Here is a 20,738-nt window from a genome sequence, read left to right as displayed (position 1 = left end):
TCTTTATTGTGTTGGTGTCAAGAGAATGGCCGCATCCACACAAACACTTTTGCTCCGCACAGTATTTTGGACAATTTTTCTCAAGAAGATTTGGAGTTGACTATCTCCAAGGATGTCTCAGGTGGTCTTCTAAAGTGCCTATTTGCCACAATTAATCAAGTGGTTAGGCCAGCATTTGCCGTCTTTAAGGTAGCAAAATAACTTTTGACGTGGTTGTATAGCGCACTCCCAGTACGGAGCTAATGCAACTTGCCTCTCATATCTTGGAAGCATTGTCTTATTTGGAGAGAGGATATGATTCCACCAGATTAGCAACCCGATCCTCAGCCAACTCTGTGACTCAAATCTTGGGGAGTAGACAATAGTACTACTTTTGAGTTAAAATGGGAAAAATAATCAAGCATGATTGATGATTTAAGAGGTCCCTTCCAGGGCACCAGTTATCCTAGCAGGCTGAGTAGCCCAAAAACTATACTTTCTGGACTTCTAAACAGGAGAACTCTAAAGCTTGGGAAAGTGGAAAGTCCTCCTTACTAACGGCTGGACTCATGGGTGTGGAAGTAGTTAAGACCCATCTCCTCCTATTCTGTGCTTCCTGGCTGTGCTCTGTCTCTGTTCAAGGGACACTCACTGTCAGCACTCTGGGATATTGGTTATCTTTTTCATTGCTACCTTCTTTTTTTCTCCTCCTCTCCCAGGTTCCTCTGAGACCTGAAGAACATTTACTATCATGAACACTTGCCTTCATATTGCCATACTACCAGCTTTTCTTCTGCTTTGATTTCCAGGGAACTCACTAGTTTGAGATCACCCCTTTTGGAACTTTACCAATTTCACGACCTCTATGTAGCTAGGGAGGATGATATTTCAAATCTGGACATCCTGGTTCACTCCTGATTCAGGGAGTTTGTGATGTATTATCTCCAGCTTACAATTCAGCTCCTGGAGTAGCACATCCAGATAATAGACGGGCCAAAATTGTCACTGATCTCATCGACTTTCATGATGTTTCTGGGCTCCTTTCCATACGATGCTTCAGAGTGTTCCTTTCCAAGGACGAGACTTACTCCAAGACTTAATATTCTTACTTCTGACCTATCCCTGCTTTACCATTCGGTATTGCTTGTGGGTGCTGTTGTGTCAACTTTTGGCAGTGGTGCCATACATGCAATTCCACATGCACTCCATTAAAAATGCACTTCTGAGTTTGTGGAAAAGGTTTTTGCGACCTATTGAGAGTTTCATTACTCTTTCTCACAGGGTGGTTGTCTACCTGAGGTGCTGGATAGATCTCACATTTGACGTTCGTGAGATCCTTATAAGTTCCAGTGGACCAGGTAATCCCTGCAATTACCTGTCTCCTGTAATGTTTGGCAGATTACATACATTATGTTCCCAGTCTTTGTGGTGTCTTCAAGAGCCCATCTTACTGATCAGTATCCTGGAACTTGGAGCAATCTGTATGGTTCTCCTCACCTGGAAAAGTCTCCTCAGGAGCCGTGCAGTTAGCCCCTAGGCCATTAGAGAAACTTTCAGCAATTGGGAAGATTGATTTGTTCCAATCATCTTTAAACCTAATATCTTGGAGTCAACTTTGCTTGGTCATCAATAGTCCATCGAACCTAAACTTATTTTGGGATCTTATGTGTATTTAAAGGTTCCCAGAAATAGATATTTTTGCGTTGCGACTGAATCACAAGCTTCCCCTTTAGGGTAAAAGTGCCCAGTGCATGTCTCATTAGCACACCAGTGGTTCTTAACAAAAAGGTGTGTCTGTGTTCTTCATTACCCTCCATTGACCTAGACAGTCCTGCCTCTCTGAGTAATTTCCCACTTTGGCTGGACAGAGATCCTGTGACAGGATTTAACAGAGCTTGCTGTAACACCACAGCTCTTATGAAAAGGTGTTTGCCGGCTTAGTTATTCAGACATGGAAGCATTATTCATTCTGTGTCTATTACTAGGTTTTCTACTGTACCCAAGGTGTTTCTTATCTATTACTTGCTTCTTTTTTTTTTCAAGTGAGCCTGGAAAAATCTGACTCTGAATTTTCAGGTTTCTGCCTTCTGTTTTATTTCAACCCCTTTATTCTGTTCCCTTGTGTTTGCTCAAATGGAATGTTGTTTTTCTAATAGTTGTTGTTTCAGTTAATAGGGTCTCTGAGCTTGAAGACTCTTTTTTCATAGGCCTCCATACCTGGTTTTCCATCAAAACCAGGAGAACCTGGAGAGGAGTCATTCTTGACCCCTCAACTCTAGGGAAGCAACACTTCACTCATTAAATATGATGTGTAGTTTGCAGATCTATATGTCCATGACTGAGGAGCTCCATTGTTTGGAGGCCTTGTTTGTACTTTACAAGGGCCATAATAAGAAATGTGGTGTCTCCTCTTAGACAGTTTTCTGCTGCATCAGGAAACCAATTGAGCTAGGCCTTTTCTCTTTTGCGTAGGACCTTTTTGCTCTAAGCTGGCTACACACAATCACAGGATGATCTATCCTTCTTGGTTGGGGCGTTGGCGAACTGCAGAATGGCCACCTTATCGTTGTCCCTACTCACCTTTTCAAAATCTTCCTTAGTGGACAGTACCAACTCTGTGAAAGATGGATTTAGTTGAAAGGTCCTGCAGAAGTCTGTTCACTTACAGGCATTCCTCACCTCCGGTTGACGCTGACTTTGGAATATCCCATCATCTGTGTCTCCTTACAGGTGAAGGTGAAAAGGGGATTTTTGTATTATTAAATTCCTTAACTGAGGCAGTACGGATTCGCAAACCAACATACCCAGAAATGAGTGCGCTTATTTTTATATGTGGTTTTTTTTTTTTTGTTTTTTTTTTATGGAAACATGATGTGGGGTTATAGGGAGAATGAGAAATTAGTTATCTTTTTCCAGTGCACTGGTATGTAAGTACAAAAATCCCTTATTTATTTATTTAAGTTTTTCAGAATATTGTCCATTACAGTTGAGTTGTGCTTTGCATAGTTATTTTAAATGAAGCATTATGAAATAAAGAGAGATTGATCTATTAGCTTCAAACTTAAAATCAAGTTCAACCCGCAAAGCAAACAGAAAAGATATACACCCAATAAAATCAGAACTTCAGCACAACATTAGGAACTACATTTACATCTCTTAGCTTGCCTGTCTGGGTCGTGGAATTTGTCCAGCCCTGAAATAAAACCAGCATTGGCAAGCTAGTTTTAAGTATTTAGGTTGTCAACAGTGTCAGAGCAACTGCAATCTGTTCCCTTTTTGTAGTTTACAATTGAGATGAATGGTCGTTCTCTTCATGGTAGACATACATAGTAATGTAATGTATTTTGTTATAGGGGTGTCTCCTGCTCCAGGAGCTGTGTTGGTTTTTCATTCTCTGCCCCTGGAGTTTCCACTTGCAATGGCTTTCACAGAGCAACTCTTATCATGGACACTAGACGATGGGGATGAAAGATCAGAAGATGAACTTGATACCATCCCTTCTTCTGTCCTATTGCAAGTTGTGGACTTTATAGGTAAGGAGGTTGTTTTTATTAAAGGTTTATGTAAACCGCAATTGTTTCTCTTGGGGTTTCCAATATATATAAATTGATAAAAGAAGATTATTTCACTGTTTTGGACAGCGTATTAGAATGTTTAAATATGTATAGCTTGCTTTAATTGTAGTGTAAGAGTAGACATCTTTTACTTTCTCCTTCATCCAATCTTGGGGAACACTGCTACCATGGGTTGTATGATGGGATAGACACTGGAGTTGGTCGTTAAATAGTTAAACTATTCATCTAACTCCTGACAGGAGCTCCTCCCCTCTGCAACCCCTGGAGCTCCTCAGTGCTTTTTTTAAGTTAAGACCAATGAATTGGGCTTAATTTGAGCTGCTCTGCAGCTATTCATTAATGATTTATTTATTACTTTTATTTTTTTTTTCTTTCTTTACCACTTCTGTGGTGTTCATGTGTGCTGTGTCATGCCAAAAGTAAAGCAACCTGAGACCATTGATGTGTGGGGATTCTTCTCAGCCAAGGGAGTGGGCTCACTCACAATTTTGCCTAAGAACACAGCCATGAATAAAGAATGGTACCAAAACATCCCCCAAGAGCAACTTCTCCCAACCATCCAAGGACAGTTTGGTGACGAACAATGCCTTTTCCAGCATGATAGAGCACCATGCCATAAGGCAAAAGTGAAAACTAAGTGGCTTGGGGATCAAAACATCGAAATTCTGGGTCCGTGGCCAGGAAACTCCCCAGACTTTAATCCCATTGAGAACTTGTGGTCAATCCTCAAGAGGCGGGTGGACGCATTGATTAGGCAAGAATGGGCGGCCATCAGTCAGTATGTGAGCCAGAAGTTGATTGACAGCACACCAAGGCAAATTGCAGAGGTCTTCAAAAACACTGCAAATATTGACTTTTTGCATAAACTTAATGTAATTGTCAATAAAACCCTTTGACACTTATGAAATGCTTGTAATTTTACTTCAGTATACCATAACGACATCTGCTAAAACGGTCTAAAAACATTGAAGCAGCAAACTTTGTGAAAACCAATACTTGTGTCATTCTCAATACTTTTGGCCATGACTGTAGATATTTGGTGGTGTTCTAACATTACTGTGAGTATCTACGGGCACTACTCCATTAGGTTTCTGTGACTGCTGACAGGCTCATGCTCTATTCAACAATGTACTGTTCTTGGCTGCATCCTGGAAGGGTTAAGTACCTTATTAAGTCCTTATTGTAGGTGATAGACCCATGGATACATTAGGGGGTACCGCTCTTGGCAGGTAGCCAGGGAGGAGCATAGTGCTGTGCATTACTTACACACACTTTTATGGGACCTAGTGTGTGTTTCTCTGTTTCCCAGTTTCTATTTTGTATATTGAATTGCAGGTTAACTGAGTAGTTTTGCAACTCTGTTTGCAAATTTTTTTTGTCTCTTTATAACTGTAAAATGTCCAACAAGGGTAAACCAGGGTTTAATATTTTACCTGTTCCAAATGTAAGGCCAAACTATCCAGTGTACAGCAGGACCCAGAGGTGGTTTGTGCTGACTGTGATGCCAATGCCTGAGGTGAGCAAGTTTCAGATGGTGTGCCCCCTCTGATGGAAGAACCTGCGTGGACAACTGTGCTGGGACAGTCTGAAGCTGTACAAGTTCAGCTACTTTACAATCCTGACGATATTCTTACGGTGACTGCGGTTATCATTCCAACTCTTATACCACTGGCCCCTTCTATGTCATTCAGCCAGCTTCAGAGGATATTGGGTCGGGTACTTCCATCCCTACAGCTCCTCCTTCTTCCCAGGTGCAATCTCAGGTGGAACCTTCATGGTCCACTTGTTTAGTACAGGACCTAAAAAAAATTAAATGGGTTTCTTAAAACTTCCAGACCTCAAGCTTTTGAGGACTCTGACTACCCTCAGATTGTAGACTTAGAAGTATCTTCCAGTGGTCAAGGAGTGGAGGATTTGGTCCTAGAGGTCCGTCAGGCCTTTGACTTGTTAGACTTAGAAGACACCAGAGTTTCTGATCCCGAACTATTCAAGTGGCAGAACAAGTGTGTAGTCTGCTACCCCCCTTCCACTGAGCTGACTGAACTTCTGGAATCCACATGGAAAGACAGACAGAAAATTTGTGATACCATTCCTAGCCTCTGTCCTTCGCGGGATGGGAGAAGGCCTGGTGGGAATAGCCGCCTAGAGTCGATACACCAGTAGCACGTCTGACTTGACATACCACTTACCCCTGTAACTGCCTCGCCTGCCCTTAAAGATGTCCCCATCTGTTAAGTGGAGAGCTTCTTGAAGTCAGTTTATGTGGCGGCAAGCACTTTGTTTAGGTCCATGCTGTCTTCCACTTGGGTGTCTAGAGCAATGGAGACCTGGCCAGACCAGCTCACGGATGGTCTGCATGATTCTTACTTGTTTTCTCTGGCACTGCATCTGACGGAGCCTCAAGGTATCTTTGAGGTAGGGCAGCTTTCCTTGGACGCTGATGCAGAATCTAAGAAGTCCTTTGAATCTCTTCCTTTTTCAGGCTCTATTCTTTATGATCCAGAGCTGGACATCATGATATGTCAGGCTACAGGAGGTAAGAGCACCTTCCTTCCTGTTACTGATCCTAAACCACAAGGACCTCTGTTTGGATCATTAAGTTGGCCCTTTCAATGATGCTATACCACCCATGGGCAGTCTTCCAGAGGTAAGCCCCAAGCTTAAAGAGGTTGCTCTCAGAGGGGCAGTTTCTCCTATTCCACGAGGCATTCAGGGCATAAAAACCTTTCCCACCTTGTGTAAGTGGAGGAAGGTCTGCTGTTGTACCGGGACCAATGGTCGGCCGCCTCTCAAGATCATGGGGATAACGGGGATCATGCAGCAGGGATACATGATAGACCTTCAAGGTTTGACCCCACACAGTTTTTTCTCCACCTCGCTTATGCGTGATGAAGTGACAGGGTTAGCTTAGCTCCAGTCGATTCCTTCACTTTTTTTCCGCAGGTGTTGTGTCAGTTACCAGCGGGGCTAAGGTTTCTATTCAAACCGCTTTCTGGATCCCAAGCCGGATGCCTCTTTTCGAGCCATTCTCAACATGAAGGCACTACATTTACATCTCTAGGTGGACAGGTTTCTCATGGAGTCCTTGAGGTCAGTGATCAATGGATTTGAAGTTCCATTGAGCCTTTTCACAGCGCCACTGGTCCTTACAAAGATCATGGCTGCACGGTTATGTTTCTTTGATAGTATGCTTCATCCTCTCTCTGGACGATCTGCTCATAAAAGCGGGCTTTGGTCAAAACCTTTTATCTTCATCTCTCTCTGATCATAAAAGTGCTGAAAGAGCACAGAACCTGAACTTCCAAAATTTCCAGTTGGTTCCCTTTTAGTGGTTGGTGTTTCTCTGCCTTATCTTAGATACCAGAGAGCAGAAGGTCTTCAGGACAGCAAGGCCATGGTGAGTAGGGTACTTGGGCGTAAGTCGTCTTTCAATCATCCTCTGTATGAAGCTGATGGGGAAGTTGATCTCCACCTTCGAAACACTCCTGTATGGTCTGTTCGATTCTCTGATGTTTCAGTGAGACCTCTTGTCAAACTCATCAGGATCCCATTTTCAGCTGGCCTCTCAGATGCTCTGTTTCCTATGATGAGTCTCTCTCTGTTTGTGGTTGGCAGAGGATCATTTGACGGTGGGCAGATCCTTTGCCCTATGGTCCTGGATCATAAGCACCATGAATGCCAGTCTTCTGGAATGCAGAGCGGTCGTCCTTCACCGCCAGCTTTGGATGCGTCTTTCCTAATAAATATCTTTTATCTTTGAGTAATGCTGCTAGCTTTACAGGGGACTCCAGTCCGCCCATCAGCAGTGGCGTATATCAATCGGCAGTGTTGCGGCACCAAGACTGCCAAAGTGATGAAAAAGGCTGCTCGGATATTGTCCTGGGCAGAACAGTTCGTCCCAACAATATTTGTAACATTTATCCTGGGTGTGGAAAATTGGGATGCCAACTATCTCAGTAGCCATGTAGTGCAACCAGGGGAGTGGTTTCTGCATCCAAAGGTGTTCTGCTGGTTGGTGGGAATGAATGTGGACCTCATGGAGTCTCTCCACCACTGCCAGGAAGGTGCCTAGATTCTGTTCCACCACAGGGAACCTTTGGTGTGCGCAGTAGATTTTATGGCCATACTGTTGGTGTTCCACTCCGGATACCTGTTCTCTCTCCCTCTCCTATGTTGACCCTTTGGCTTTCTAGGTTCCTCGCAGCTTAGAAGATGGATTGGATGTGGGCCTTCCACTTAGCTCCTTGAATGTGCAGGTGTCGGCCCTTTTCATCTATTTCCAGAAACGGCTGGCGGGGACCTGAACTTTGTTGTTGGGGTCCTTTTGACTTTTCCCTTTATACCATTGCAGTCGATTTGAGATTCGGTTCCTGATTTGAAAGTGGTCTTCTTGCAATCGCTTTCGCAAGGAAAATCTCGGATCATGGTGCCCTTTCATGCCGCTCGCTTATCTGGTTTTCAATGATGACAGGGCAGTGTTCCGCACGGTTCTCTCCTCCAAGTCCCAGGTTCTTGCAGGATTTCACTGACAATCAAGATATTGTGGTCCTGGACTTCCAGGAGGCAGATGCCTCTTCATGTCAGGGCTCTTTAGTACTCATGGTTGTTGTCTGCGCTCTATAGATTTACGTGGACAGAACGCCCACTGTGCGGCAAACTGATTTTGTTTTTGTTTAATACGAGACTTACACGAGGGCTGGCCAGCTACAAAACTGACTCTCACCAGATGGGTAATGTCCACCATCAGGCAGGCTTATCTTAATTCCAATTGACCTGTGCCTGCTGTGCATTCCACTCGCTCTCTGGGGGCTTCTTGGGCTGCGTGTAACGGGGATTCGGCCGATCAGCTCTGCCGGGCCGCCATCTAGTCCTCTGTTCACACCTTTATCATCTTAATGTTTTTGCGTCTACAGACAAAAGCTTTGCCCTCAAGGTTTTGCATGCTGGTTTTATAGTGTTTCCTCCCTTAGGGAACTGCTTTAGAATGTCCCAATGCTAGTAGCAGTGTACCCTACATTGGATGAAAGAGAAAAGAGGGTTGTTGTTTTTTTTTAAATCCATTTCTCTGATTCCATCTGGGGGACACTGCGTTCCCTCCCTTTCCACTCTTCTGCTGTTTTGTTGATTGGATGTTGTTTCGGTTACCCTTCCTTGGGGTTTTTCAATTACATGAAGGCGCTACAGGGGTTGCAGAGAGGAAGAGCTTCTGTCAGCAATAACATTAACAGTTTAACTATTTAAGTGACAACTCTTCTGTCCACCTCTTACAACCCATGATAGCAGTATTAGACTTGCATCAAAAATCGGGCTAAGCGTTGAGGCCAAAAAGGGTCAAGCTACTTTATATGTGGGTCTCACACATGCTTTCTGGGAAGCAGTAGGTCAACAGATCCATGCGCTTTCCCAGTAAAGTGCAATTTAGCATTTGATGACTTAGAAGGACGTTTGCACAGCAGGATTGCACTTTTGCTCCTTCACATTTGCCATAGTATAGCATTCTCCCTTTGTAGGTCAGTCTATTTCTCGTGGGTCAGGTCATCTATTAAGTAGGAGTAGAGACGAGTGTGCAAGCGCATTTTCTGGATTTGAGTCCTTTTTGGACTTGTAAAAACTAGAGTTCCGTGGACCAGCTGTACAAAATCCTTAATTGTTCTAAGTCAAAGTTCATTAGAGTATTCTTAACAATGTCTTTTGTTGGTGATATGTGTTACAGGCAGTTGTAAGTGTCTTTCCTTCTGTTTCTTAGATGATGGATCATTCTCTTCCTTTTTGGTACTTATTAGACATAAATTGTTTTATGAAGAGGTTTAGAAGGGGTTAATTACAATAAATAATAAGGTAGAATATTTCCTGCTCATCCGACAAAGCCCTAGATTAGTGTAAAATTCCATTGATGCTCTCACTTGTGCTGCTTGTCTGTTTCACACAAGCAGTGCTGTAACATTGTGAAAGCTCTCCTCCTCCATGAACTTCCCATTCATGCGAAAGGATAGCTAAAAAGGGCATTGCATTAGCAACATGCTGTCTGTTTGGATAAAGGCACGTCTTAGTAAGCCAATGGACATACATCACGGGACCCACTGGATCAGTTGGCATGCCAAACTACATGAATGTAATCATTATTAACTCAATGAGCTACACCCAAAGCTTAACTTTCAGTTTTGTGTAGCGTTATTTTCCAAATACTCAGTAAAGGGATTTATTAGTAAGAAAAAATACATAATTGCAAAAATCATGATGTGTTGCTAGCCTCACAGTATCTGTTATCAAGATATATTTCTATTTAATTTATGTTGGAGAGGTAATAACTGTTTTTTCTATTATATTTCACTTAGGAAATCTGCTGTGGACAACAGACCTAGCTGCCATTATAAAAGAGCTGCTGTTCCATCTGCTAGCAGAACTACTTCGTAAAATTCACCATCTAGAGAAAAAGAGGAATCCTGTGGGCCTGACGTCCTCTATAGCTCTTCAGCTGAATCCATGTCTAGCAATGCTTATGGCGCTACAGACAGAGTTGCGCAAATTGTATGATGATGAGACACAAAGCTGGAGTTCTGGGAATGTGTGTGGGGGCTCTGCTCCTGGTGTTAGTGAGCAAGGAAGGTTCTCAACCTATTTTCATGCTCTCATGGAGGTTTGCCTGGCTGTGGCAGAAGTTACTCTCCCCATTAATATGAGTTCTGCAGTGACTGTAATGTCAACAAATGCCACAAATCTTAGTGACTCTTCGTCTTCATCATCATCATCTCCTGGGCAAACGCCACAAAGTCCCAGCCTATTATCAAAGCGTAAGAAAGTCAAGATCAAACGCGAGAAAGTAGCATCTGCAAAGCGTACATCTTCACAAGGTGCTGAAAATAATCCTGCCTTGCTTAGTATGGGTGGAGGCAAGCCCGAGGACATGTTGTGGTTCCACAGGGCATTGACTCTGCTAATGATTCTCCGACACCTCACTAATAAAGATCCACAAGGGTTGGGTGTCACAAATGATGCCATAGCAGATGCTAGTCAGGCACTTGTTGGACCTACTGCCCATAACCGTTTGCTAGTTATTTCAGGAATTCCTACTCACCTAGAAGAATCTGTTGTCAGAGGAGCTATACGTAAAGCATGCAATGCCCATGGTGGGGTTTTCAAGGATGAGATTTACATTCCTCTTCAGGAATCAGAAACTCCAAAATCCAAAGAAAGAGCAGAAGGAGCTGAATGCAAAACTGAGGCAGAAAAAACTTCTGCAGTGACGATCTCCGAGAACATGGATGTTAGCAGTTCTAGTAGTGTGACCCCTGCTGTGAGTGTGAGTGCATCTGCTTCCACAAGTCAGGCTTCCTTGTGCAGCTCCCAAGGAGTTTCACAGACTGCCAGTGAAACATCTATTGACCAGTTCCCACCAGAACTTGCTGTACCACAAGGTCTTTTGGAACCAAATGTGTCCAGCCAGGAGAGTCTAGACCTTTCCATTTGCAGTACTGGAAGCATGGGCAGTTTGGGCAGCCTCGTGGAGCAGCTTGACAATGTAGACACCACCTCTTTACCAGATGTTGGTTCCATGTTTACAACCACTTCATTGGACAACCATACATTGATGTCCAGGCCAATCAAAGGTTTTGCAGTTGTGGAGGTAATCTCCTGTCATTGTTAGATGTAGAATTAAAAACAACCTAATTCATACAGAAATTATACTGTTAAATGGCTAATTTCATACAGATTGGCATTAGCTGTTCAGCAGCATTATGTGTATACAATTTGGGTTGTTTTTGACACTACATCTATTGTTATGGCTTACACACTCTACTTTCATTCTTAGTCATTGTCATTATAAAGCATTGTACTTGACTTATCCACCATATTCGAATTGACTAAACTGGAGTTGAAACAAAATAGCATTCATAGCATAACTTTAATAAAACCAACGTAACCCCATATATCATCATTTCTAATGGTAGTTGTAAGTCAAAATTGATCATACAATGTGGATGTGGCTAAAGTACTCTAGATTTAACTACAAAATTTGTGAATAAGGTGCTAAATAGGTCTGTCTGAATGTTAATTTGCAATAATGAACACCAGTTTCACAACGTTAAATATTGCATTTGTGAAGTTGATGTGAAGTTAACATCTCTTTCTTCTGAATGAAGCAAATACATGTAAAATAAATTAAAGAGGATGGTGAGTGCTGCGTGTGGATGTGCATTTTAGGGTAAAATCAGAGGAGAATTTCTGATCTGAGATTCAACTGGATCTATACAAATATTTTTAATGCTCCTTTAAACATTTTTTTAAAATGATTGTGGGATACCAACCCTGCATAACCACAATTAAAATCCCAATGTTGTATAATATAATCCACGTTTGAGGAGCATTGCTGGTATAAGTCCATATCTGCCAACAGTTCCCAGATTTTGACACAAAAGAGCAGAAATAGGGTGTGCATTACCAAAATGGGTGTGGTTTGGACAGATCTGGATTTTAGGTGTATTGGAGGCATGACCTTAAAGGTCAAACTTTTTATCATTGAGAATCTTGACATGTATGTAAGCGATGTGTGATAAATAGACAAATATCACTTGTGTTGAAGGTAGCTAACTGAGTTATTTTTGTTTCTTAAACCCTATTGTCCATGCAATACTTCTGTGTTCACGATGAGCAGTGTCTTTTTAGAATTTAAAATGACCAGAAACTTACTCTCCTATTTGTTGTAGACCAGTTTTTTTTTCTGAAGTCCTTCTCCTTGTCTCTGTTTTTCTGTATACATTTCTTTCTGATCTGAAAGATGCCAGATCACATTATTAATAATTTTCTATGAAATGGGACTGAGTGGTCTTTGGGCATTTTTCTAAATTGTTGCCCATTTGTCAACCCTGCATTGCTTACTCCAAAATAACCTCTTCCTATGCAAGAGGAACCATGCTAGTGGGTGGGTTCATATCAGGGCTTTCATTTATGGAATACACAGTCTGCTCAGTAATATAAAGTACGTTTGCAACGCATGTCTTGGCAATAAAGTGGCTTCCTAGGATTAAAAGTTACGTGACCACTAACTCCAAACTTTACCATATAAAAACATAAATGTAAATCTGCTCTTAGACATTTGTTTAAAATGATATTCAAACAGCTATTCAGTGAACCCTGGTGAAAGCGGCTTGAAACGCATAGTAGCGTCATTATGGAGGCTGGGCTCTCTTCTGAAGTTCAGTGACTACTGCTTGCTTTGATGACTCAAGTATTGCAGCATCTGCGGCAACTATAGTATTAATCTCACATACCTAATGCACAAGAAGCTGTGAACTTTATCGGCTTAAACACCTGATTTAAATTGTGTGGATATGTTTTTATGATTCTAATTAAAACAGATTTTCACTGAGAGTGCAGATCTTCAAAACTCTATGTTGGAATTGGCAATATGGACAGTCAACAAATATGACTTTAGCAGTGTATTTTCTGTAGTGCTTGAGAATCGATAACATCTTGAACACTAATTACACACCTTTTGATTGTTGCATTCTTTTGCAGGTGCGTTCTCGGGCCAAAATAGAAAAAATCCGAGCAAGTTTATTTAATAGCAGTGATTTGATTGGTTTGTCAAGTCTAGATGGTGAAGATGAGCTTATGGAGATGTCAACTGAGGAAATACTAACAGTCTCTACAGTAAACCAGAGCTTGTTTGACACTCAAGGAATTCCGGGTTTGGGAGATTATTTCACTGATAAATCCATGAAAGGTGCGATGAACTGGTTCAATAAATCATAGGTCTAATGTTGTTTTGTCATGATATACAAGTTTTATATATTGAAAGTTAGTGTTACTGATACTCTGACTTGCTCTACTTGTGAAACTGTAGACATCTGTCATTACTGTAATCTATTATTTATTTCCAGGTGATAAATTAGTCCCAGAAGCTCGAGATATTCTCACAGAAATATTCAAGAGCTGTATTCATGCTGAACAGATGCTAAGCCTAACTCCTGTGAAGTTCATTAAAGTATCAGACATTTATCTAAGCAAGGAGCAAATTAATTCACAGACCCCAGGAAACCTGCTACACACTTTCTTCACAAATGTTCGACCCCCCAAAAAAGTTCTGGAAGATCAGTTGACACAGGTAACAACACCCTTTATTAAAAATATTGTTACTGCATATAAGCTTGATAACTGCAGTGTTTTGTTTGAAGAGCACAGTTCTGTGAGATTTTCTCTGTCTTCCTTTGGGGGACATTGGGGTATAGATTAGGGACATGGCGAACTGGCACTTTAACTTCTGTTAACTAAGCCCTAGCTCCTCCCCCTTTATACCCCACTTCCTGCTAGCCTCAGTTTAGTTTAAGTGAACGGGCTGCGTCTGGGCTGATTAGCAATCCACTTTTGTTTGATTGGGAATATGTTTGCTGCTTCTTTTCTTCTCTGTGCCGGACAGCCGCAGCTCAAGGAGCTAAGATGCGACTGTCAATCACTGCCCTCCCCGCACTTGCCGTCTGTTGGCTATGATGAGAGGAGCCTGCGTCGGCAGACCAGTGCAGCGGTTCCACCTGTGGCCTCCAGGGTTCTACAAATATGCTTGGGAGGCTGATCTGCCTACTGGCCAGGGGTGACTGGGCGCAGGAGTGTGCAGTGCGCAGCACGGGCGGCTGTCTGGAGGGGGGGGATCAGAGGTGCCGTGGAGGTGCCTCTTTTGCCAGGCCCCATCTCCCAACATTCTGATGCCCTCCTAGGAGCCGGACAATCTGATCGTCAATGTGGAGGAATTAGTTCAGGCTGTGCGTCAGGTTCTTGATTTTCCTGAGGAAGAGGTTCCTGACTCTGCAGAGGCTTCTCTTTTTGCACGCCAGAAAAAGAAATCTCTCTCTCTCCCGTCTTCTTCCCAATTGGAAGATTTGGTTGTCAGAGCCTTGGGCTTCCCCAGAGAGGAAGTTCCACGTATCTCGGCGACTGCAGTTGTGTTATCCTTTTCCTCCAGAAGTTCTTGCTAAGTTGGAGACGCTTCTACGTGTGGATGCTGCTGTTGCTATGTTGGCCAATGTAACTACTATTGCTCTTCCTAACGCAGTCACTCTTAAGGATGGTACAGACCGTAAGGTTGAGGCCGTCCTTAAGTCAATTTTCATGGCAGCAGGTGCCTCTTTGAGGCCTGCTTTGGCATCTGCGTGGGTAAACAAAGCTGTAGAATGCTGGTCAGAACAGCTGTCTGAAGGTTTGTTGGCAAGCAGGCCGTCCTCGGAACTGCTTCCATTAGTGGAGCAAATTCAGAGGGCGACAGATTATATAGGAGAGGCAGCTATGGATGCGGGACTGATTGGGGCACATATTTCTGCCTCTGCAGTTTCAGCTCGTCGCACCCTCTGGCTTTTAAGTCCTGGGAGGCTGATGTGGAGTCTAAAAAGGCTCTTGAGACCATACCTTTTGCTGGGGGTGTTTTAGACCTCAGCATGACTCCATTATCAGTCAAGCAACAGGAGGAAAGAGCACTTTTCTCCCTGTTAATGCTCCCAAACAAAGAATGTCCAGATTTCGGTCCTCAGGAAGGTTTCGGGGTCAATATTCCTCAGGCCAATCTTCTAAAGGTCAGTCATCCGTCCCCAGGGGTGGTTTGCAGCGTGCGCGCCAGGCCTGGTCTGCTCGACGTCCAGCAGTGAAACCAGCAGACAAGCAGTCTGCATGACAGGCATTTTGCTCCTCTGCTGTCGCCAGTGGTGGCAGCCCATCTGTTCTTGTTCAGGAATCTGTGGTTTCAGTCTACCACCGATGTCTGGACTCGGGGGCTGGTGGATTGAGAATACAAGATCGATCTGCTCAGTCTTCCTCCCAGACGGTTCTTTGTCACAGGTCTTCCCACTTGTCCACGAAAACGACTGGCTTTCACTAGAGGCAATTCAATCCCTCCTCTCTTCCGCAGTGATTATTCCGGTGTCGGATTCTCAAAGAGGTTTGGGTTTTTATTCCAACCTTTTTTCACATGCCAAAACCAGATGGCTCATTCAGACCAATTCTGAATCTGATCAGGTCAGAGTGCCCAGGTTCAAGATGGAGTCTTTACGCTCGGTCATTCATGGCATGGACCAGGGAGAATTTATGATGGCTATAGGCATCTTTGATATCTATAATCTTCATGTGCCTATCTGAAAGGGTCATCAGTCCCTTTTGAGGTTTGCGGTTCAATCAGAGCACTTCCAATTTCAGGCTCTTCCCTTTGATCTGGCCACGGCCCCGCGTATCTTCACCAAGATCATGACGGTCATGGCTGTTCTGCTAAGGTCCAAGGGGATTGCAATCATCCCTTACCTGGACGATCTTCTTTTAAAGGCAGATTTTCCAGAGGTGTTTCAGTCGCATAACCAAGTAGCAATCCAGACTCTGGAGTCTCATTGTTGGATTCTCAATTTCAAGAAGTCCAAGTTGATCCCATCCCAGCGGATGATCTTTTTGGATCTTTTATTTGACACCCGACAACGACAGGTGTTCTTACCCCAGGACAAGATTCCAGCCTTGCAGAAGATGATGAAATCTCTGTTGGCGGCAAGGAGGCCTTCGACATGAGAGTTCTAGGCAAGATAGTATCGACTTTCGAGGCGATCCAGTTTGCTCAGTTTCATGCACGGCAGATCCAGTTGAAACTTCTGGCGCAATGGAACAAATTCCATCTGAATCTGACGGGTCAGGTATTCCGCCTGTCTCTGCAGACGCGACAGTCGCTTCTTTGGTGCTTACACAAACAGAATCTCGCCAGGGGATGCAAATTCTCAATTTTGAATTGGACTTTGATCACAAAGGATGCCAGCCTTCAAGGATGGGGGGCCGTCTGTCTTCACGCTCGGTTTCAGGGTCTTTGGACTCGGAAGGAATCTAAGCTTCCAATCAATGTCTTGGAACTGCAAGCAGTGTTTCATGCTCTTATGAGCGCGCAACACTTGCTGCAGGGAAGGCCAGTGAAGATTCAGTCAGACAATGCCACAGCAGTGGCATACCTCAATCATCAGGGCGGCACCAAGAGTCTCTTGGCCATGCGGGAAACACACAAAATATTGCAGTGGGCCGAGATTCACGTTCTGGCGCTCGTGGCCATCTTTATTCCCAGAATAGAGAATTGGCAAGCAGATTTCCTAAGCAGGCAGACTCTGCATCCGGGCGAATGGTCCCTCCCTCCATCCGAGGTGTTTCGTCAGTTGGTGGAACGGTGGTATCAGCCGGATGTCGACATGATGGCATCCCAGTTGAACCACAAGGTCCCCCTCTTCTGCTCCCATGCAACAGATCCTATCGCTGTCGCGATAGACGCCATGTCTGTCCCTTGGAGGTACCGCTTAGTGTACCTTTTTTCACCGGTAGCCATGCTCCCAAGGGTGTTAAAAAAGGTAAAGAGAGAAGGTGTTCCAGTTCTTCTAGTAGCGCCGGTTGGTGATCCTAAGAGCTAAGGGGTTTTCCGAACGTGTGGTGCAAACAATACTTCGTGCTTGGAAACCAGCTTCTGCTAAAATCTATCATCAGAGTCTGAAAGACATATATAGGCTGGTGTGAAAAGAAGGGATATCCTTCTTTTCACTTGGCCAGGTTACTTAGGTTCTTGCAGGACGGGTTGGATGCAGGTTTGCATCTTAGTTCTCTTAAGGGTTAGGTGTCCGTTCTTTCGGTCTTCTTTCAAAGAAAACTTGCTGTCATACCTGATGTGCAAACTTTCATTCAGGGCGTACCCCATGTACAACCTTCATATGTTCCTCCGGTAGCACCATGGGATTTGAATTTGGTGTTGAATGCTTTACAGCATCCGCCTTTTGAACCTTTGAATACAGTGAAATTCAAATTTCTAACCTGGAAGACGGTTTTTCTTTTGGCCATATCTGCGACACACAGAATTTCAGAGCTTGCTACTTTATTTTGCAAGTCTCCTCTTCTTGTTTTTCATTGAATGCAGGGCAGTTCTTCGAACCAAGCCCTCTTTCCTTCCTAAATTCTTGTCTAGATTTCATCTAAATCAGGACATTGTCATTCCTGCCCTGACTGATTCTACGTCTTCAGATGGCGATAATTCTATTTGTTATCTCGATGTTGTGCGAGCCTTGCACGTTTATGTGAAAAGGTCTCAGAAGGTGCGCAAGACTGAGGATCTTTTGATTCTTTATGATGCTCACAAGAGAGGCTGGGCAGCTTCTAAGGCAGGGGTGTCCAACCTTTTAGCTTCCCTGGGCCACATTGGAAGACGACGAGTTGGTTTGGGCCGCACATAAGATACACTAACAATAACGATAGCTGATCATCCAAAAAACCATAGAAAACATAGTTAACATATATATATATATGAGAAAAAAAGTGAGATATATATATATATATATCTCACTTTTTTTTTTCAAATCCCCCCTATACTTACCTTTCAATCGCCCTGTTCAAAAAATGCTCTCTACTTATTATACTATAATCACTTTTTGTATTGTTTCGATGCAATATCAATAAAGTGCATTTAAGCCAGGCATTGTATATCAGGGTGCCCTAACCAGTCCTGCGGTACCTGACATATACATCACTGTGACCCCAAATTGTCACCTGTTTTGCTAATTACACCACTATGTTAGTTAAGGGATAACAACTTATAATGGGCCAAAGAGAATAATATATAATGCCCCATTAGTATTACAAGTAGAAGTATGTAGCAGGGAGATAAGGTCCATGATGCTCCAGGACCAGGTGACTTTTATTCACTGGTCAGCGTCCCTTGAAATAATAAAAAAAAATCCCCCTTAACTTACCTTTTAATCGGCTTGTTCTCCTGTCCTCTTTTCTTCTTTTCTCCAATTCTGTGCTGCTGATTGTTCTTCTCGCACGGGTGACTCCTCTGTGCTGCGATCCGCAATGGATGTTGGGTGTGATGACATCACACCCGACATTCACTGCGAGCACCGCACGGAGGAGGAGACAAGGGAGGGAGCCGGAGTACCAGCTGACGTGACCGCAAGGTAAGTATTTTATTTTTTTTGCAGGATTTTTTTTTCCCATTAACAGTGCTGCCCCCTTGCCACAACCAAAACTCCTTTTGGGCCACATTTACAGGCGTGCTGGGCCGCATGCGGCCCGCGGGTTGGACAACTCTGTTCTAAGGTGACCATTGCTAGGTGGATTGTGGCTGTTATCTGTCAGGCTTATAGTGGGGCTGGGGAGCTTATCCCAGATAATCTGAGCGTGCACGCTACAAGGTCTGTAAGTGCTTCCTGGGCGGCCCGCCATGGTGCTTCCAGTGAACAGCTGTGTAAAGTTGCCACGTGGTCGTCTGTACACACATTCACTAAGTTTTACAAGTTTAATGTGTTTGCATCCAAGGATGCAAGTTTTGTAAGAAAAGTGCTTCGTGCCGTTTGTTCTGAGCGTTCCCTCCCGTGAGGCAGCTTTGGAATGTCCCTGGTGTCCCCCAAAGGAAGACAGAGAAAATTGGATTTTTATACTTGCGTAAAATTCTCTTAGTCCATTGGGGGACACCGGGCGCCCACCCTTAACACTCTGGTTTCTCCTACTGATTGACATGTTGTCTTGTTAAGAGAATGTTGTTTTGTTAAGTTTATTCTCTTTTCTTGTTTTCTCTCTATCTCCACTTTCTGTGGGCTTGGTTAAATATAAACATAGGCTAGCAGGACATGGGGTATAGAGGGGGAGGAGCTAGGGGCTTGGTTATCAGAAGTTAAAGTGTCTGTTCACCTTGTCCCTTACTCTATACCCCAATGTCCCCGGTGTCCCCAATGGACTAAGAGAAACGGATTTTACGGAGGTATAAAAATCCAACTTTTTCAACTTATGAGTACAGTAATGTGACAGAATGGACTCTGCCTGATATGTCGTGGGGTTCCTCTTACGGTCAGTAACCTGCCATTACTGACCAATGCCACTGTTTTTTCTCCACCACCAGACATTCACCTCCTATAAGTTGCAGGATAGTAGTCTCTGCCACCACCAGGCTCCTTCACCAGCACATGGAACCAATTATTTCTCTGTGGTGCATGTAGTTGCTGGTGTATGTGGCTTGGTTCCTTACTTTGGAACAACACTGCAGGGTAGCAGGCAAAATATTGGCTGGGTTTAGCAACAGGCAAGCAGAGGATTTCAGCAGTAAATGGGTGTCTTGCAGGAATAGAGCAGGATCTTCAAGAAGAGTAATGTTTGTTGCTCAATAGTAGCTTTTATAATGGCTGTTTCACATTGATAAAGAGTAGTGATAATACACACACACAGGGACAGGGTGGTGTTTCTCCTCCACCCCAGCTGCCCTCGTCCACACACTGTCAGGTTGAGAGGGGGCTTAGAATCATCTCCACCCTGGTGTCTGGGTTGGGAGATTTATCTTTAAATCTCATGGCCAAATTACTTACAGGACTTGGATTGCTGAGGTCTGGGTGCTCTCAAAGCCCTATTTGGCTCCAGGAGGATAGGACCTCATGAGAGCTCTTCTCAGCTATGCTGCTTCACATTCGCGGGACTGGGTAGAGGCTTGGCGATACAGTTAATTTAGTACATTTTAAATTAAAATTTAGCTATGCCTATTACAGGAACTACTGTGGCAATACTCTGCTGTCCTGGTGATACTGGCTTGGAGCGGTACGAGGCAGTCTCCGCATATTTGTGCAGGCGTGAGGTAGCCTCGCACATGTAGAGTGGAACTAAAAACCCTGGTTTGGGGGGAAAAACAATTTAAAAATAAATATTAACATAAAAAAAATATTTAAAAACCCAACACATAAAAAATGCTTTTATTCAAATAATAAAGTTGTTGTTTTTTTTATGATTTTCATCCTGAGATAACTGAACTTGGATTGCAGCGACACAATTCTTGTTAAATAGGCTACCTTATGCAAAATATAAGTGTTCTAACCAGCAGTAACCCTTTCATGTATATGGCAGAGCACACATCCATATATATATTCAAAACTTCTGAAGAAATAAATATAAATATTTATACGTTTTTCTATGCATTCTGTGACATACTGATACAAACAGCATTTAAACTAGAGATGGTCACTGACCCCCGTGTTTTGGTTTTGGATTCGGTTTTGGATCTGGATTACCGTCGTGTTTTGGTTTTGGTTTTGGTTTTGTTTGGTTTTGTTTTGCTATTTTTTTGGAAAATCCATGTTTTTGGGCCTAAATTAACCCAATTTAGTGCTCCAACTGTTTTAGAGACAAGTAATCTAATTGTTGAGGTAATAAATCATC

General features: G+C 43.4%; 1 protein-coding gene across 2 annotated transcripts in view; it reads left to right on the top strand.

The window, feature by feature from the left end:
* The window catches only part of HECTD4 (HECT domain E3 ubiquitin protein ligase 4), a 236,234-nt gene that overhangs the window by 191,911 nt on the left and 23,585 nt on the right, over window positions 1-20,738 (top strand). For both annotated transcript variants that reach the window (XM_075178495.1, XM_075178494.1), the window contains exons 60-63: window positions 3,333-3,512; window positions 9,890-11,178; window positions 13,071-13,278; window positions 13,436-13,659. In XM_075178495.1, coding sequence (XP_075034596.1) covers window positions 3,333-3,512; window positions 9,890-11,178; window positions 13,071-13,278; window positions 13,436-13,659 — 1,901 coding nt within the window. The remainder of the gene's footprint in view (window positions 1-3,332; window positions 3,513-9,889; window positions 11,179-13,070; window positions 13,279-13,435; window positions 13,660-20,738) is intronic.

Source organism: Mixophyes fleayi, chromosome 1 (genome assembly GCF_038048845.1).
Source record: "Mixophyes fleayi isolate aMixFle1 chromosome 1, aMixFle1.hap1, whole genome shotgun sequence".
Classification (NCBI taxonomy): domain Eukaryota; kingdom Metazoa; phylum Chordata; class Amphibia; order Anura; family Limnodynastidae; genus Mixophyes; species Mixophyes fleayi.
This window is presented reverse-complemented; position numbering and strand designations above follow the sequence as displayed.